The following is a 14,075-nucleotide window of genomic DNA, read 5'->3' as shown; positions in this document are numbered from 1 at the left end:
CATAAGACAACACATGATCTAATGTATGACCCATATTGTGAGTAGGACCAGTGACATGTCATACAAAATTTAAAGACTCGGCAAGGGAGATAAATTCATTTACCAGAGGCTTTGATGGACAGCATCCATGAATATTAAAATCCCCAAGAATCAGGAGTCTGTCACCACGAGAGACCAGTCCAGAGAGAAATTCTGAAAATTGCTGGATGAAGTCTTTACTAAATCTGGGAGGTCTGTACACAAGTGCACAGAAAGCAGGACCCAAGAAGTCAGTCTTTAATATTTGGACCTAGGTGACCTGGGTTGCTCAGCGAGTATTGATGCTGCCTACCACACCTGGAGTCCCAAGTTTGATTCCAGGGCATGCTGTGTGACTCCAGCCAGGTCTCCTAAGCAACCAAATTGGCCTGGTTGCTAGGGAGGGTAGAGTCACATGGGGTAACCTCCTCGTGGTAGCTATAATGTGTGGTTCTCGCTCTCGTGGGGCATTTGGTGAGTTGTGTGTGAAGCTTCAACATGCCCTTTGTCTCAATGGTAATGCGCTCAACATGCCAGGTAATAAGATGCACGGATTGATGGTCTCAGATGTAGAGGCAAATGAGATTCATCCTCCACCACCTGGATTGAGGCGAGTCACTACGCCACCACAAGGACTTAGAGCACATTGGGAATTGGTTATTCCATATTTGGGAGAAAAGGAGAGAAAATACAAAAATATTAAAATATTTTAACCTCTAAATTGGAATACATGTCCATAGGTGGCATTCTGCATTTAAAAGTGTTTCTAAAAACAGTGGCAACACCCCCTCCTCGCCCTGAAGGCCATGGGGAATTTAAAAAGTCATGGCTTGGCAGTGTTAGATCCCCCAGGGCCATTTGTTTGCCAGGATTCAGCCAGGTCTCAAAGATGAATACAAAATCCAATGATATAAAAGCAAAATTAAACTATCAAAATTGACATCCCGCTTCACATCACTTTCACCAGTCGAGGGCGATGGCGTGAAGATCAGATGGCTGGTATGTGGTGGTTGGCTGAGGAATCAGCCGGTAATCTACAGGGATAAAGGCGTGACACTCGAAGGATATACCGGGGGCGACGCACAATTCTAATAGCCGCACAATAGTTATAAACTCCACCTGAAAGGCTGGCTGAGGAATTCAAATTCCGTAAATCCAGAGATGATTAGAATAATAAATATTGGAAGAAAGATGATTGCATGAACTTGCAAACAAGTAAGGAGCTCTCAGCTGAAACAGGCCAAGATGGGCAAAAGAAGGCAGAACATCCTCAATGAATCCACCAGCACGACCCAAATTCAAAGTCCATGTGCTCCAGACCCACTGGACGTCAACAATGGACAGGGAATCAAGCAGCTTATTTAAGACTGCACCTAGCAGTCCCGGCGAAGCCCATCGGTGTGTGCAGCGGTGTTTATTTCCTTTGAGGTAATCCAGTCAGATGTGAGGTATAGTGTAGATTTCAAACCAAAAAGTCAATATTCCATAAGACTGTCCATAAAAGAGCATAAAACTCGATTTCCTGTGGTCGATCATACAAAAGGCCACTAAAACAAAAGCTTCTAAAAACATTGAAAAGAACCTGGAGAGCAGCGACAGACAAATACGCCAGCGTTCACTCTACCGTTTCACAGAGTGTAAAGAAGTAAAAGTGATTTTTATTACTTGAGTAAGAGTAAAAAGTACCCACTATAAAACCTACTCCTAAAAGTAAATTTTCTCCAAAAATGTACTCAAGTAAATGTAACTAAGTAAATGTAGAGCGTTACTATACACCTCTGAAAATAAACTTATCATGCGGTTGAAAAGGCTGCTTGAGCAGCTGTTTCTGTGAAATGCATAGCGAGTCTGTCTCTCTCCGTGTCAGAAACTCTGCACAAACTCAGATTTAAGATATTTTGTACTACTATGGGGCACTCCGCAGCTGGGCACATAATTATTAACTGTCACAAATATGTGATGCTACATATAACACTGTTAACCTCACATAATGCGCTGATATAGGCAGAGATAGTGAGCTAATGCTAATTATATTGCAGTTCCATAATATAGATCACTAACTTTGCTTAAATCTTACACAGCAGCACAATATTATCAGTTATAGCTAATTTACAGGCTACATTATAGACACACATAATCTAGAAAGCAGTAATCTGAATTTTAATTGAATATATTTCTACAAAAAATTATACCAATGCTGTCATTACACATTCAAATTGCCCTTCACCTTCATTGTGAAAGTTCTTTCAGGTGCGATCATCCAGGTGTTGTACTGATGCTTGAGGCATCCTTCACATTACCCCCCACCTCCTCAGACTGATGAAATTGGAAAAAACAGTAGGTTGACTTTTATTCACACTTCAATCTGTCTTACTGCTTTCTGAAGTGTGAAATACTGCCCCAATGGACAAAGTGGTAATTGTTGTTGGGTGCCTTGGGCGTGTGTGAGCTCTATTTTCTGGGGAAATGTCCACGGAGGGGCACAAAAAGCGAGCTGTGGTGTGAGTTGTTTTCAGCTGGACAGGTTGTAATACAGTGAAGAGGAATGCATATTTTATAAACTGTACCCCCAAACCCCAAAACTAAACCTAACAATCTGTGCAGTATAAATTATATGTGACTGGGAAAAATGCAACCTCAATACCACTTCTTGCTTCCAAAAATCGTCTTACTTTTTAACTAACAAGAGTGAGTCACTTGTGTTATAAAACTCTGAAGTAGTAGCGTGGGCAGCTTTCGCAATGTCTCATTCCCTTCATCTCAGGGAACTGAGGTTAACCGGAGACATTCCCTTTTCGATTCAATTCACTTAACATTGCTGTAAGCACTATGTGGAACGATATCCCATCACGGTGCACAATGTGACATTACACTCCCAGAGTTATAACATTAAATAGTTATATACATAAGGAGTCACAGACCAGAGGCCGATGACTTATAATTCATATTTAAGTGTGATGAATAGTATATGAATAGTCCCAAGTGGCGGATGACCGATGGAAACTAATGTAGCACACTGTGATTCGTAATCAAGCGTGATCGCATCAACGTGAGAGTCTTTGTTTGGAAACGGACATTTCTTTTGTGCGTCCTCATTACAAATGAAGAGCTGATCCGACAGCCTAAACTGACGGGGAGTTTGTGAGTGCTTTCAGCACCAGATTAAAATCGCAAGTCAGCACCATAGCAGGGAATGGGGGGTTCAAACGCCTCATTCCCCATGGAAATTTATTACTAGATTATGTTTGCCTATCAAATAGCCAGCCTCCAGGGTGTGGTATGCTGAGATAGTCATTAAAACACCTTGAGTGTTGATGGGGTATGACCAGCATCAAGACACTTAAAGGAATGACAAAATCTCAGCTATGGGGCAATTCACCAGGTTTTTACCACCTGAAGAGCACCAATTTGCAAACATGTGCCATTTAAGTGCATAGAAGCATCTTGTGGATGGTGCTCTAGCCTGTAAAATGGTTTTCATCACTGACTGAGCCAGTTCTTGCTCGTTCGATGTGCTCCATTCAGGGGCCATACATGTAGGTTCCACAGCTCTGGCAGGGGATGCCAAATCATGTCTTGTGCTTGAGAGAAGGTCTCTCCTCAGCTGTATTTCCCATGGAGGGCACACTATGGCTGCTGTCGCATTATCCAGGTGGATTCTTCCTATCACTATATAAAAATGTACTAGCATTTCAATGCTTTTTTAACATATTTAGTCATGTACCACATGACAAACAGAACCACAGTGTACTTTGCTGTTATTTCAGTTATTGGCTTGATTTACATTTGATATTTACTTTTTGATGATGAAGCAATGTAGAAGTAAACAATAGCAAGTGTTTAACATGTATGTGTTATGTGTAGCTCAATATGTTTTTGACAGCCAGTAGTGTCACATCAAATTTCTGTGGTTGCTACTTTGGTTGGATGGCAGTGGCGAGGACTCGTCACCATTGGTGACTTCGGCACCAATGCAACAAGGTTAAGGATGGGAAAGGAGGAGACGTGAACCGGCTGAACAGCCAAAGTAATATTTTAATTATACTAAAAGGTCACAAAACATAAACACACTCACACACGGCAGCTGCATGTGGCGCTCTCTCTCCCAAACTGCAAATCTCTTGCCCTCCTACTCGTCACACTATATATTGCAAAATTAGAGGCTAGGATCACTATGGAGCTGAGGTATTTTGGGCACTGGTCAAATACATAAACATACACAAATAAACCCACAGTAATATTTCTGTCTGGACAAAGAGGCCTGCTCTCCAGTGACATCATTATTCAGCACTGAGCAAACACAAAGACTTTACACAGGACAGACTGTGTCAACAGTTATTAACAGCAGTCCCAACACCATAACATCCCACTGAAAAGTGTCAAGAAAGCAAAGACTTTCCCCATTAACTCCAACATACTTTACAAAGATTTCTTGTGAAATGAACCTGCTTCTATCCTGGTTGGCATTGAAATATCCCTGCGTTGGGTTCTTTGATTTTACTCAGCAGTCATACACCAGTATCAAGTAGAGCAATTAAATGCCAAATTTTTTTTAGCAATCTTGGTTGCAGAAGTATTTTCCTCATTAATTTTCTGCTTAACAATTTCATAAAATTCTTCATAAAAGACTTTAAATCATGAAACAAACCAACCAGCTCTGAGGTGAATCACAACAGTACGAACTTTGATTTCAGGCAAAAGAGACTTTGAAAATTGGACAAAAAGCAAAGGTACAAGACCGTGTCCTTAATGTCTTTCATGAGGGATTAAACAATAATCCCATGAAGCATTGTGAATGATGTAATCGAATTAAAAATAATTCAAATATAAACTATTGATTGAACTAATGATGTAAGTCAAGTCCATTTTACTTGTATAGTGCTATTCACAACACATTTCATTTTAAAGCAGATTTACAGAAGATTTTGCTGTTTTGCAGGTAAGCCAGTTTTACTCTGAAACCGCTATTTGCTCAGGGGGTTGCTGGGGCCTTTTGTCTATCAGCTTTATGCAGCGTGTCTTTAACAAGGTAAGCCATAGCCAAATCTGGTTGGCACACATCTCTATCTTAATCTATTAGTCTAAATAAATCCATACATAGCTAAGATGAGTCACTAGCTAAATAAGCTCTGGGCTTTCCTGATCCAGATACACATTATGAGTTAGGTCATTAGCCATTTCAGCCATTATTAAACATTCGGCTATGCAGGCTGAGGTACACATAGAGATTAATTCATTAGCATTATGCCATTTGGCCAAGTAGGCCCAGGCACACATAGAAATGTTGTTAATTAACATTGGCCGGTGGCCAAGGCACACCTAGCAAACTCAGCGCATATGGCATTGCACAAGTTTTGGCGATAGATCTGCTTGGTTGGGGGTTGTGTTTGTGTTATATGTGCTATGCATTTCGTGCAGCTTCCCTGCTTCATTGGGGAATTGTTTCCCCAATTATTTTTATAATTTTACAGAAGCATGTCCACATTCTTAACTCAATATGTATCAGTATTTCAAGCAGTAGTGAGATTCGTACTTGCTCTGCAGAAGCAGCGTAGCAGATCTAGACCTCCAAGAGCAATAGCTTATCAATATGTCATCCCCACAGCAACATGCTAAACCTTTCCAAGAGTTGTCATTGTTAAAAACATTAAAAAAGCTTCACAAAATACTTTGACAAACTGACAAGCCAATTTTCTAAACACAAATCGCAATGTAAATAGTGATAAGGTGCAAAAAGTTTTTTCCACGACCACTGTTCTAAAAAGCTTTTAATGGATTTCCTTGGGGGAGAAAATTCGTTTTGTAAAAATATTTTTTTTTCTCACTGGATCATGATGTTGTTTTGGACACTAAATAGTGCATGAAACAAAGACAGTGTGATACAATTGATTTTCTTCCCGGTCATTGTTTCGAGTTGCATTAAATCATGTTAAGTGTTTTAGAATGTCCTTTGAACTTCATAAACCGGAGCATAGTAAAACAGAGAGCTCTGTATTGTGCATATTTGTGCATTAATAATCAGAATGTGCACACCAAAAATACTGATTAACTAAAGCATGAATAGTTCTACTATTATACTACTTCTAGTCAGTGATAAAAAGTCAACAATAGTACAGTTTATTGCCATTACTGATCAATATCACTTGCTGTGGCTTTTGGTGAGATTAAATGGTTCCATTTAAGAAATGAACTCACTCAGTAAACCATTAGTTTTGTGTTTGTTCAAAGAATAAAAACACAACTGACCGCTGCTGATCATGTTTCTCCTGCACCACCTAATGTTTCCCTTTGCGCATTCTAAAAGGCTGCATCTGTATTATGCCCACATAAAAAAAAAAATAATTCCAAGGAATAAAGTTACATTTTGACACTAGCCTTAAAGGGTTAGCCACCTTGAGCCATATTAATTACTTTTCTGATGGAGTGATGTGCTTTTTTGGGCTTCAGAATCTAAGGTACCATTCACTCCCATTATAAAGCTTGGAAGATCCAGGATATTTTTAATATAACTCCAATTGTGTTTGGCTGAAATAAGAAAGTCATATACACCTAGGATGGCTTGAGGGTGAGTAAATTAGGGAATCATTTTAATTTTTGGGTGAACTAACCCTTTAAGTGTGTAAGGCTTTCAATAACTACAAATGAGAGGCAGAGAGATGAGAGCCAACCCAGTGAATCGAAACTTGAGCTTCACACCCTTCTAATGAGCCTGAAGTACCAGACGCAGGCCAAAAATGATTTGTTTCCTAGCATTCTTTGGAAGACAGGGTAGTTGGCTAGAACTACAAGAAAATTATTAATGTCTTTTCGACATCATAATGCGATTATGCCAGTTTCATTAATCATCGTCATGGAATGTATGTCGATTTGAAGAGCCTCTCCCTGAGCAATCATGGTCTGAGAATCGTTAATACCCAGTTTCCACCATCAGGGTGCTGGTTCTGGTACCGGTGTCAAAATTCAAAACAAATCTAGATGGTATAAAACTAGATCACTCCCATGATAATCAAAAACGCTGTCTACACTTCAGGCAACCTCACAACACATTGCAACAAACAGTGGAGGGACTTGATGTTCCATTTTATTTTTAATCTTTAATCTTATTAACAAACTGTTTAGGGTAAGTTTTTCAAAAAAAGAATTCCAGATAACTTCTAAAACATAGTAATCAGATTACTACACATTGCTAATTACTTTACTATTAAATACATTTCTAAAGCACTTTGGGGAAGGGGGTGCTGACAGTTCATCCATCAACGTGCTCTGCCCAGCGGCTTTTGCTATTGCGTGCTTTCTCTGTGTTTATATCTGTGCCTCCCACAGAACGTGCTTACATTTTGGTGGAAAGGGGATATCAATCACACATAAGTGAGGCTTTTTAAAGGCAGAGCTGAAGTGGTGCTTCACTCTGACAAAAACCTTGTCAGCGGTAATCTACGACTTGAGGGAGGAGTTTGCCAGCACTAAATTCTCCATTGTGTGCTCGAGAGCTGCCTTATTGTTTCATAAATCTTTAAAAGGGACTCAGTACTCAGAGCTGTATGCTGGAAAACAGAAGTGTACATACTTGGCCTCCAATGCCAAGGCAAACACGCCAGCAGCCTCAGGGGCAGCAGCAGACGTGCCTGAATGACGCAGTGTGCAGTTTCCATACAGGTCTGTGGTTGCCTGAAGGCAGAGAAAGACAAAAGACAAAGAGAAATGAATGGTCAGACAAATCTTAATTAAACATAAGTGTCGTTGACTACTACATTACACTACAGGTGCCTTTTGTAAATACCAGGTGACCATGCATGACCTTATCATATTGAATTAGTTAGATCCACTGATCAAGTTAATAAATATATGAAATAATTAGCCTAACCATATGAATAAAACTCTCTTAAATGCTGTTTGATCCATTATTGTTGTGGCATTCCAAACTGGATTGAGAACAGGATGCAGAATTGTTTTTTGATTCCGTAATTTGTATAGAATGAATTAGAATTTATGTTTTTGAATTACTGTAAGTGTAATTTCTTTATAATGTGTTTAACACTTTACGTTAATGTTCCCTTTGTTAAAGGTTTATATGGGAGGTTATTAATGATAAATAAGCCGTTTAAAAATAACAACATGAAAGAATGAGGCTTTGGTGCAATTCTTGCCAAATTGTGATCTAATTTGCCTTACATGTTATAAATGCTTAATAGCACTTATTATGCATTAATAACCCATGAAAATGAATACTAATGTAAAGTGGACACATTTTAGCGTCTTTGTTTTTTTTTATTAGGGATTTGCCAGCATTAGAAAACGATGTAGCCTACATAAAGTTAATTATGGTTTAAGGGTCATCAGCCCTTATAGACTGTGAATGAACAGTCATGATAGGTGTTTTTGCAGAGGATTAAGCGTATGCATTAACCATTCATAGCATATAAGTTAAAATGCTCACTATTTTGGTAAGTGTTGCATGAAACATATCCTTTTTATCCATGTTGTTTTAACTGCTTATCAATGATTTATAATGCATTTGTGAATGATTCATGTTAAGTGTTATCATTTTAAGGATTTTGTTCACTAGAAACATTTGATGACATTAATAATACATTTAAAATGACACCTATAAATGTTGTATTTAATTTCTTGTGTTGTATTTCCTCTTCCTGTCTTTCAAATTCAAGTTCCTGGACAACTGAATCCAAATTACTCATATACAGAAAAGGAGACAATTCTTAAGTTCTCACCCAAACCTGTTGATCACAAATCATTTCTAATTAAGCACTTGGACAAGTGCAATGTGGAATACCCTACAAATGCTTGAAGATTCATTCATCAGCACAAAAGTCCACCATGAACACTTTGAGGTAATGTAGTCTTTGGAGTCACCCGGCATTTCATGACCTATCAAAGGCAGCACATGAAAGAGAAACTGCCATTTTTAGCCTCCAGAGATGGTTATTTGCAATCACGACCAAATTTGTGATTTTGACTGATGTAAGCAAACCATAGTAGATAAAAGCTCTCAGATGAAAGCCAAAAAGCAATTATTCAGTGCTTATTTATGATTTGATATGGTTCTAACCTGTGTAAATAAATATATTTGAATGAATGTCATATTGTCTGAAATAAAATAAAATATCTACATCTGCAGTGACTTAGGAACGAAACAGCCTTTATTTGTTTCTTCAATTATAAATATAATTACTTCTGCTCTCCAAACCCCGTAAGCTGGTCGACCCTCGTATACAGCACCCCAATTTGTGGAGGAGGCGTTTGTCATTTAAAACTTTGCGGTGGCACACTTGTCTCAACGGAACGCCTGACATTAGAAGGCAGGTCCGTTTCTATGTACATAGTTCGGTAGCACTGAAAAGGTCTCGAATGCAACATGCCCAGGGGAATGACAGTGGAAGCCGTGATCATGAGCCCAAAAAGCCTGTGAAATTTTCTCACAGGGAGAACGTGTCCCACTATGAACACTGCTAGACACCGCCGTAATGACAGAATACTAGCTGGAAACAGATGTGCCTGCATCCCATGCGAATCTAGCTCCACCCCTAGAAACAAAGTGTGTTGCCTTGGCAACAGGATACTCTTGTCTAGGTTTACACACAGCCCTAGATTGCTCAGATGGCTGAGAATGACATCTCGATGTTGGGCAGCCAAAGTCTTAGAGTGGGCTAGCACCAACCAATCATCAAGATCATTAAAAATGCGGATGTCTTAAAGCCTCAAGGGTATCAAAACCACGTCCATGCATTTTGTGCAAGTCCAAATGGAAGGATGGAAAATGTATACGCTTTTCCTCCAAAAGCGAATCTGAGAAAGCACCTGTGTTTTGGCACAATTTCTCTTCAGAATAATCTCCCGAGTGGGAATTCCGAAAGAAATCATCACTGATCAAGGCACGACCTTTATGTCACGCACACTATGTGAACTGTATGAATTATTGGGGATTAAATCGATTCGGACCAACATTTATCAAGCCCAAATGGACGTCTTGGTCAAACAATTTAATTAGACACTAAAAAAATTGATTCGTATGTTTGTTTGCTTGAAGATGCTTGAAATTGGGACAATTAGCTCCCCTAATATTTGCAATTTGAGTTATCCCGCAAGCCTCCATAGGGTTCTCCCCATTTGAGTTATTGTAGGGGCGTTGCCTGAGCAATGTGCTCGAAGTCCTATGAGAAAATTAGGAGGAGGTACCTTCAAACAGCAAAAACAAAATTCAATACATTCTTGACCAGAGAGCAAAACTCCACACACTGGGGCAATTAGCATAAGAGAATTTCCTCCAGGCTCAAAAATGTCAAAGCCGGCTGTATATTAGGGGTATAGGAATTTGCACTGGGAGATAAAGTTCTTGTATTACTCCACACATCGAGCTCTAAATTAGCTCGGGCCAAAGTGGCAAGGCCCCTTATTTGTGTTATTATGCACTGTGTGTTTTGTGTACACTAGTGTTTGATGAACATCCAAATCTGTTATGTATGTTTCGAGACCCTTGGTCATGGAGGAAGAGGCTGAATTCTGGATGTGAGTTTTTAATGTTCACTCCCCAGTGCAAGCTGAGGGGAAAACTGATCAATCAACTGATCAATCAACCCAATACTGTACGATGGGCAAACAGGAGTGACACGGATATGTTTGTATGGTCCGGTTTAGTTCACATAAATGGGGACTCAACCTTTGTTTCACTGCAAGTCCAGCAGGCTTGCTTTTGGTGTCCTGCCAGCCATTTAAAAGGGGCCAGTCCAACATCCAAATGCCTACGAGGACACAGCAGTGATGGCGGGAATGAACGTGGAACCCAATCCTTCTGAGGGGGTACAAAACTTGTGTCCGGCACCTTATGCAGCTCTCTGGTAGGACATTGCGAAGATGGCAAATGTGAACACACCGGAGTTGCAGCAGGCTATTCTCTCTCTCTACGAGGAAGCATCAGCTGGAACGTGGCAGGCAGTTTCACAGAACAGAATTTTTCCACCATCGACTGGACTGCATCACTGAACAGTCCGAATTTTGACACAGAGGCATTCATTAGAAAGAATATCTGTGAATGTAAGCCACAGATGGCGTTCCGCCGTCATGAGACCCACAATATTCTGACCAGCGGCAATATATTTGGTAGCTCTTAGTGGCAAATCAGAAACTCGCGGCAGTTCCATGATGGCCTCAGCATCTGTCCAGCTCCTTTGTCTAAATCCCTCTTAAAATGGGCCTGGTGGGCTTGCAAAACTGTCAGTGTGTGCAATTCGAAACTGCCTGACCTGAAGTCTGGTAGGCCTTGCCCAACTAGGATGATGTAACTCTGTACTACTTTGAGGGAAGAGTAGGCCTCGATTTCTATGTGATCACCAAAGAAGGAGAGAGATGGGCAGCCAGCATTTTTTCCATCGCCAGGACCAAAGTATATCCGTGGTTGGAAGCTCGTCACATATTAGAAAAACAGAGGCAGATTGATTCGTAATCCAAGCCGAATAAGGTTGATCCCAGGACTTTGAAATCTCATGATGGAGGTCCAGGGAAAAAGGGAGCACCCTACGAGGTGTAGCTTTATGCTGGCTTCATCAGGCCAATCCAGCCAATTCAGCCTGGCAGCCGCCAAGATCCTCGGAATCCGATGCAGTCATAGACATGGCATCCTCAGTGCTGAAGGAAACCACAGTACGAGCCTCAGGGCTAGGATGCAATACTCAAGTGTAAACTCCATTGGAGAACATCTAGCCGAATCCGGGGAGAGTGACAGAGAGAACCGTAGGTCATCTGCTGCTCAAATCCCATCTTCTCGGCTTCTGAGCCGGCCTCCCACTAGTCAAACAGCCTCATGGTTCTGGCAGACATGCAGTCTGCATCAGCACGTGGCTTTACCGAATTTCCAAATGAGACGAGCCTTTCATGGAGTGTCCTGACGTTCGTAAAATCAGCACTTCCTAAATTCCATCCTTTGTTGCCACTTAAAAGGGAGAATAATAATGATCCTCGCTTTGATGTGAGTCGTTGGTACAACAAGGGCCAGACGTGATTGTGCACTGAAGAACAGAAAATCTGACTCGATGGCGAGAAGCAAACACCTTTATGGAGCCTGTGACATAGCTCCCTAAGTGCGTTGCTTAAGCACCATCAGCCAATAAATTGGTGTGATTGTATAAGGCTTCAGACTATTTGACACTTTGGGACAGAGCATGTGCCAATGCGATTACGCAGCTCGAGTTCCTATGAAAAGGAACAACAGCACAGGTGTAAAAGTGTAAAAACAATTATGAAAATTAGATACTAGATAATCCTATTGTAATAATTATTTATATCTACTGACAGCCCTTGGCAATTTGTATAGCTTAAAATGCTATAGCTCAAAGCAAACAAAATCACAGTGAGGAGATAAAGTGGTGTCTAACTCTAGTCACCGCAAACTGACGGTTCTGACAGAATCCAAACTGCACCAGGCAATTCCCTCTTTCCACTGACAGATCATCTCTGACAGATTAACCACAGTCTTCATCTCAGATCTATTCAGTGTCTGAAGATATGCTTTGATTAAGTTCGTAGCTCAATGCACCCCTCCAATTCCTTTTTCCACTCTCAACAATTCCATTGTTTGAGCACAAAATGGATGAAAAAATTAACTCCCTGTAATTATATCACTGTCATACTCTAAATTATTACATCGTGGAATAATGGAATGTGTTTCAAAAGGATGTTCTACGGCACCTCTGACTTTCATGCTCTGAGACTAAATTGAGCCAAGCATTGTATCTCGCTCTACAAGATTGACCATTAAAGCTTTCTGCCAGAATCAGAGGCAGTATCGCTAAATTGGAAGCCTCTAATTTTACCTCAGATGCTGTGCACAACCCCCCTGCAAAATAAGGAAAGATATATCCCACACTTGATTGCTGACTCTTAACTAAACCTATGCAGTAAAAAAACATTTACTTAAACCTTTGCATACATTTCCAATATCATGATATTCCACATTTGAAAGGGATGAAAAAATTTACAATATTATGTTATATTAAACATTTTATAATATCGAATATTCTAATAATTGTAATAATGTTATAATATTCCTGAAGCTCAGTTGGTAAAGCATGATGTAAACAACACCAAGGTTTTGGGACTGATGTGTTCCTAGAGAACAAAAATATTGATAAAATACCTTAAATGCTCTGTAAGAACGTCTCGGGTTACTTGACTGTAACCCCTGTTCCCTGATAAAAGCGTAACGAGATGCTGCGCTGACTTAGCGCTTTGGGAACAACTTTAGGTGTGACCAGCTGTGAATATGTGTGCAACATGTCAATCAAATTGACCAGAATTTATAGCCTCTGCTGGTGACATCATTGGATGCACCACTAGAGGCTATAAATAGATGCGTCACAGGTGCATCGTCAGTATTTTGTCTGAAGAGCAGTCCTGGGGCATCCCAGTGCGGAAATGAAGCGCAGCATCTCGTTCTGCTTTTATCATGGAACAGGGGTTACAGTCAAGTAACCTGAGACATTCCCTGTCAAAAAGCTATACTTTGATGCTGCGCTGACTTAGCGCTTTGGGAATGAGAATACCCACTCCGCAGCACTGTGGATGTCCAGACCCCTTACGGTTGTGTAGTGTGCTCACAAGAGCGCAAGAGGTCTCAGACATGAGCTTGTGATGTTGACTCAAGGACATAAGAGCCCAGAGTGGCATGAACATCCAAACTATAAAATCTTATGAATGTGTGCGGAGAGTACCAGCCTGCCGCATCGCAAACATGCTGCAGAGGGACACCTCTAGCCAAGGCTTTAGAGGAGGTGACCCCTCGGGTAGATTGAGCCCTGATACCTACTGGCGAAGCTTGGCCTCGCGCCTCGCAGGCCAGGGCAATAGCATCCCTCACCCAATGCGACATAGTTTGTTTTGTGGCTGCTGCCCCCCTGTTGCGGCCCCCATGGCAAACCAATAGTTGCCCTGACATAAGTCTGAAGGGCACGGACTGGACAAAGTCTGTGAAGTATTTCCTACTTCGGCATTGCACACGGCGGGGAGCAGAAGGCATCGAGAGTGACCGGATGTACAGTCGAGAAACG

The 14,075-nt window shown here is 40.8% G+C and overlaps 1 protein-coding gene across 1 annotated transcript in view; it reads right to left on the bottom strand.

Annotated features, from left to right (window-relative positions):
- LOC127617452 (neuroendocrine convertase 2-like) overlaps window positions 1-14,075 on the bottom strand; it is a 92,874-nt gene that overhangs the window by 15,250 nt on the left and 63,549 nt on the right. The window contains exon 10 of the mRNA XM_052089424.1: window positions 7,586-7,686. Within this exon, the coding sequence (XP_051945384.1) occupies window positions 7,586-7,686 (101 nt within the window). The remainder of the gene's footprint in view (window positions 1-7,585; window positions 7,687-14,075) is intronic.

This window comes from Xyrauchen texanus, chromosome 24 (genome assembly GCF_025860055.1).
Source record: "Xyrauchen texanus isolate HMW12.3.18 chromosome 24, RBS_HiC_50CHRs, whole genome shotgun sequence".
In the NCBI taxonomy this organism is placed as follows: Eukaryota; Metazoa; Chordata; class Actinopteri; order Cypriniformes; family Catostomidae; genus Xyrauchen; species Xyrauchen texanus.
The sequence above is the reverse complement of the archived record's forward strand: the minus strand, read 5'-3'. Positions and strand labels throughout refer to the sequence as shown.